The sequence below is a fragment of the Sapajus apella genome, unplaced genomic scaffold, assembly GCF_009761245.1.
Source record: "Sapajus apella isolate SASKATOON/1434 unplaced genomic scaffold, GSC_monkey_1.0 scaffold75, whole genome shotgun sequence".
Classification (NCBI taxonomy): domain Eukaryota; kingdom Metazoa; phylum Chordata; class Mammalia; order Primates; family Cebidae; genus Sapajus; species Sapajus apella.
Window position 1 is genome coordinate 2,521,084 of NW_022437015.1, and position 5,846 is coordinate 2,526,929.

The 5,846-nt window shown below is 38.2% G+C and overlaps 1 protein-coding gene across 3 annotated transcripts in view; it reads right to left on the bottom strand.

The window, feature by feature from the left end:
• Positions 1 to 419, bottom strand: part of ABCB7 (ATP binding cassette subfamily B member 7) — a 124,877-nt gene extending 124,458 nt beyond the window's left edge. For 2 of the 3 annotated variants that reach the window (XM_032251313.1, XM_032251312.1), the window contains exon 1: positions 7 to 419. In XM_032251313.1, the coding sequence (XP_032107204.1) occupies positions 7 to 171 (165 nt within the window). In that variant the 5' untranslated portion in view covers positions 172 to 419. The remainder of the gene's footprint in view (positions 1 to 6) is intronic. The other variant, XM_032251314.1, reaches the window with a different exon arrangement.
• Between the last annotated feature and the right edge of the window lie 5,427 nt (positions 420 to 5,846).

The following is a 5,846-nucleotide window of genomic DNA, read 5'->3' on the forward strand; positions in this document are numbered from 1 at the left end:
ACTCACCTGGTAGGCTCGAGCGGTTCCCAAGGCGCCGAGTTGTAACCTCCATTGCAGACCTGAGCCGCTAACAGAAACTAAAGGCCGAATCAGAATCGCGGAGTGTCGGCGCTTTTCGAAAGCAGCCGCCGCGGCCGCCCAACGCCAAGAATGCATCGCGAGCAGCGCCATCTTGAGCGAGGAAAGAGGAACCGAGAGAAGAGGATTGTGGGACACTGGCGGACTGAATTTGGCTATCTTAATTGTCCCTCCTCTCGTTTTCCCAGTGCCCCAGACCGGAAATGGATTCTGTTTGACGATTCGGAGGTATTCGCGCGGCCTCTTCCCCCTTCACTCCCCACGCTGAGCTTTGATTGTTTTCCTTGCACAACCGGGAATATTGGAGTAACACTCTCTTTTTCTCTTTTCCTGGAGTTGCCAGATGAAATACAGGATGCCTACCTAGTTAAGTTTCAGTTTCACATAAACAACGAATCATTTATTCGTACGTGTGCCCCACATATTGTATTTACTAAATCTGCCCAACCCCATCTTTGTCTGTCATTCTCTTACCCCCTCCAACTCAATGCCACGCTTCCCTCTCTCCATTTTCCCTATGCATATTCTTATCTCCACTCTCTGAATTAAGGAAAGATTAAACTACAGACGTTAATTTCCCCTGGGAGGAGGTTTCGATGTGAGATTTACTGTCTTTCCGTCCCATAAGCACTTTTACTTTGCTGATTGTTCTCTGTTGCACAAACCTTGAGGCAGTTTTGCTTTGATCTGTTGCTCTTGGAACAGTCACACACACATACACACACACACACACACACACTACAGACATCTTTACTAATTTTGTCATCCTTTCTAGCCCTTTGCTTTGGTTTTTGCAGCGTCCCTAATTATTGAAAAATCGCTAGGTTGGCTGAAGGGTGGTAAAGTGAAATGTATGGAGAGAAGTACATGTTTAAAGACAGGTTTATGTTCTTTTGCCACCACTATCATCAAACAAAATGTCAAAATATGTTTACAGCCATCTAGGAAACTACATTTCCAGTTGTAAATGTTACCTGAAACCCCAGAGACAATAATGCAGTTGGAATTTTATATTCATTGCTGCATGCTTCAACTTTTCACACAAAAGAGACAAATAATTATGGACTTCTTAGGAAGAGGTACTTTGGACAAGTAAGTCTGTTAAAGAAAACTAGAAATACATAGCCCATGCAGTTAGCATCTGGGATTCATATTACACTCCCAGATGTCCAGGAAAGGGGATGCTTGAGCTAGTTATTTAAAGAAAAATAGAATTCAAGTTGAAGAGGTTGACTGGAATTACATGTAAAGAAGAGGACATGTTAAAAGCAAGAAGGCATAAGAAAACATTTTCAGGTTCAGGAGTCTATGGAGTTTGGGAAAGTAGTAGGAGATTAACCTGAGTGAACAGAGACCTGATGGTAAAGGGCCTTCCATTTCATTCTGAGAAGTTAATACTTTATCCTATAGCCAGTGAAGAGTTTTAATAGGGAGAGTAACATGATCAGATTTATATATCCATTGAGCCACTCTGGCTTAAGTGAGAAGGTTGGACTGGACAAAGTTCGTATTCAAGTCATGAAGCTAATGCAATAGTTCAGTCATAAAATAAAGGCCTGAACCTGGCAGTAGCAGTGGCAGTAGATAGATTACAGGGCTATTAGGAGATGGAATTGGCAAGACTTAGTGACTAATGGGATGTTTCTAGCTTATTATTGTATTTTGACAGTAGATCAGTAATGGTCTCTTACTAATGACTATATTGTCATAAATAGATATTTATTCAGCATCTATTCTGTGTTAGCTACAGTATACATTAGAGAAACTCTAGACTCCACTACTAAGATTTATTTTAGGGCTGAATATTGCCACTGAAACTTACCACCCAGTTGTGAAGTCTTTGAATGGAGCCAAAGTATTTTTTTTTTCAAAAGTAGTGCTCATGGTAAGCCATCTCTTTTGATCAAAAGATGTGAATAACATTGGAATACCCAAATAGTTACTCTACAATGAGCTAGAGTGAGGCAAATATTTATTTGCAAAATAAGCCAAAGAAAATTTCCCGGGCACCCAAAGATAGAACGTGAAGCATAGTAAGAGTTGCACACTGCTGGGGAAGAGCAGCAACAAAAAGGCCAACTCAGCCTGTAAAAACTTGACACCTAACTGTCTGAAATAAATTAAAGAGACAGAGGTATACACAATAAAAGCTGCTATAAAAAAAACTACTATAACAGCAGATCACATGATATCACTTTATGTAGGCAATAATTATACTTAAATGTGTATAATATTTTGTAATTTACCATTTGCTTTGTCATACCTATTTCATTTAGTCCGCACATCAACTGTGGAAGATAGGTATTATTTATTAATATTCCCATATTTATGAGGAAACTGCAGCTAAGAAAGGTTGTGACTAGGTCGGAGGCCACAGAGCTAATGGGATGAAGACCAAACCTAAGTTTTATGACTCCAAACACAGTGCTCTTTTCACTTAATAACACCTGAAATGTGGAAGAAACACTTGAGCAATTTAAGAAGGCCACAGTGGTCTTCTGTTTCTAAAAAATGCCAGAACTTATTCTCACCTTAGGACCTTTCCACTTGCTTTTCCCTTCTACCTGGAATATCTTTCCTGTAGACTTTTAAATGACTTTTATCATTCACGTCTCAAAACAAATGTCTCCTGCTTAGAAAAACTTTCCAAGAGAACCTTATCTAAAGAGGCCACCCCCGTCCCTGCCACTCTGTATCACATTGCCTTGTGTTATTTCCCTTAAAATCTTGCTATTCGAATGGGATCCACGGACCACTAGAATTGGCATTACTTGAGAGGTTGTTAGAAATGCAAAATCTTTTCTAGCTATTTTGGACTATACAATAAATTATTGTTAACTATAGTCACCTACCCTACTGTACTATAGGACACTAGATCTTATTCCTTCTAATTATATTTTTGTACCCATTAACCAACCTCTTTTCCTTGCCCCCTCCCTACTGCCCTTCACCTTCTGATAACCACTATTCTACCCTCTACCTCCACGAGATCCACTTTTTTAGCTCCCATATATGAGTGAGAACGTGTGGTATTTGTCTTTTTGTACCTGGCTTATTTCACTTAACATGATGACCTCCAGTTCCATCAATGTTGCTGAAAATGACAGGATTTCATTATTTTATGGCTGAACAATATTTTATTGTGTATATGTACCACATTTGGAAGAAAGAGAACATTCCCAACATAAAGAAAAGCTAAATGTTTCTTTGATTTTAACTTTGTGGTATATATTGTTTATGATATAATATGCATGTATCAAAATATCACATGTACTTCAACAATATGTACAATTATTACATAGCTATAAAAAAAGAAATGCAGAATCTCAGGCCTGATGCCAGATCTGAAGATTCAAAATCTGAATTTTAATTAGAATGCCTCAGGTTGTTCATATGCACGTTCAAGTTTCAGAGGCACTTCTAGAGCACCTATCACTTTCTGAAACTAACTTCTTTATTTTTCACGTGCTTTTAATATTTGGAAATATTTAGTTGTAACTGAAAATTACAAAGAAAAATATAATCACCATGTACCTACAACCCAGCTTAGTCATAGCTTAATATTTTGCCTTTGAGCTTTCTTCTTTTTTTTTTTTTTGAGACAGAATCTTGCTCTGTCACCCAGGCTAGAGTGCAGTGGCACGATCTTGGCTCACTGCAACCTCCAACTCTTGGGTTCAAGAAACTCTCCTGCCTCAGCCTCCCAAGTAGCTGGGACTACAGGCGTGTGCCACCACACCTAACTAATTGTTTAGTATTTTTAATAGAGACAGGGCTTCACCTTGTTAGCCAGGATGGTCTCAATCTCATGACCTCGTGATCCACCCACCTTGACCTCCCAAAGTGCTGGGATTACAGGCATGAGCCACCATGCCTGGCTTGCCTTAGCTCTTAAAAGTAGTAACTTAGTTGAAGATCCCTGCATTGCCTTTCTTTAATCCTAGTCTCTTTATCCTTGTGGATTTATTTCTGTTTCATTATTTTATGCTATTATGGTGGAATCTGTAAAGAAGAGATAATAAATAGGTTTCATTAATCCACTGTGATTATCTGGATGTCCTACGTATTTTATGAGGCTAGTATAAACTTAATACCGTACATGAACAAGGACCATACAAGGAAATTATAGGTCAATCTTGGTTATTAACATAAATGAAAAACTTTTTTAGAATAGTAGGCTCAACATGTTTAATGACAGTATACCTCTTATTTCTGGTTTTAATTTGTCTTGACAGAATGCATCCTTTAGTGATTCTTTTACTGAAGTTCTGTACATAGTAACTTGGAGTCTTGAAGTTCCTGAAGATACCTTTATTTCATCCTCATTTTGCATAATAGTTCAGCTGAGTATCAAGTTTTAGGGTGATAGATTACTGAATTAAATTTCCATGGAAATAAATAACAAATTTTCCTGTCATTACATAATCTGTTCTTTTTTTTTTCTTTTGGTGGTGAGAGTCCTTGTACACTTTGTAATTTTTTATTATAATTTCTTCTTTAAGAGGTTTTTTTTGTTATAATCTCTTTCCTAAGAATTCTGCACATACATTGGGTTACAGAAATGCCACTACAGGACAGCTTGTGTTTGCTTCTACAGTGTTCCTACAGAATTTACCAGTTTGAGACTAGTTTTTACTCTTTATTTTTCTGAGATTTGGTTTTCCATGCCATCTATCTAGTATGTGTGTGGACCCTGCACCCATGCACAGTGCAGATTTTTCATGGAGGATCCACAACTGAGAATAGATTTATTGCTTTCAGGACCACATTCCCAGGCTAAGGATCAGAGTTTTTCTAGTACTTCGTTTTGCAGGACTCCCAAATCCAGCTCACTATCTACAAATTGGACCTGTGGCCTACTACCCATTTCAGTAGGGCATGTAAACTCAAGCCACACGGGAGTGGAAAAGGATTTGACTACATAGGAGCATGGGAGAATTATTTAACTGTTCTTTATCTTCATTGTGATGGTTGTTAAACAACTGCATGCATTTTTAAAACTTGCAGAACTGTATATTAAAATAGTGATTTTACTTTATTACCTTAATTTATAAAAGAAAAAAAAGTACCCCAGACTTTGTCTTACATCTGTTTTATCTATTGGTCATTGGTCTTCAACTCGTTTATTGTTCTGGCTGTGATTTTCCTCTTTGCTACTAACCTCTAGACATTTCCTTTGTTTGCTTTCAAGCTCAACTATGCATTTTTTAGAAACCATGGAGCTTTTTGTTGCTATTTTTATCCAACTTGTCTGTGTTTGGAGCCTGTAGTGTAGTGTCTCTTACATCTTATCAGTTAGGCCTCTTGTCTCTATTGCATACCTCTTAACCTGGTATTTACACTTTAAAAAAAATGCAGCCCAAAATTATCCTTCCCCCAAAATAAGATGAATTGCATAAACATGTTTATATCAGTGTTATTCACAATAGCAACTTTTTCTGTTGTTTTGTTTATTTATTTTTTAGAGACAGAGTCTCACTCTTGTCACTCAGGCTGGAGTGCAGTGTTGCAATCACAGCTTACTGCAGCCTCAAACCTCTGTACTCAAGGAATCCTCCTGCTTCAGCCTCCCAAGTAGCTAGGACTAAGGTACTACCACCATGCCTGACATATATTTGAAATTTTTTTTTTAAGATAGGGCTTCACTAGGTTTCCCAGGCTGGTCTCAAACTCCAAGCCTCAAATGATCCTCTGGCCTCAGCCTCCCTAATGGCTGGGATTTACAGGCATGAGTCACCATGACCAGTGGAACTTTTGAAAATAATTCC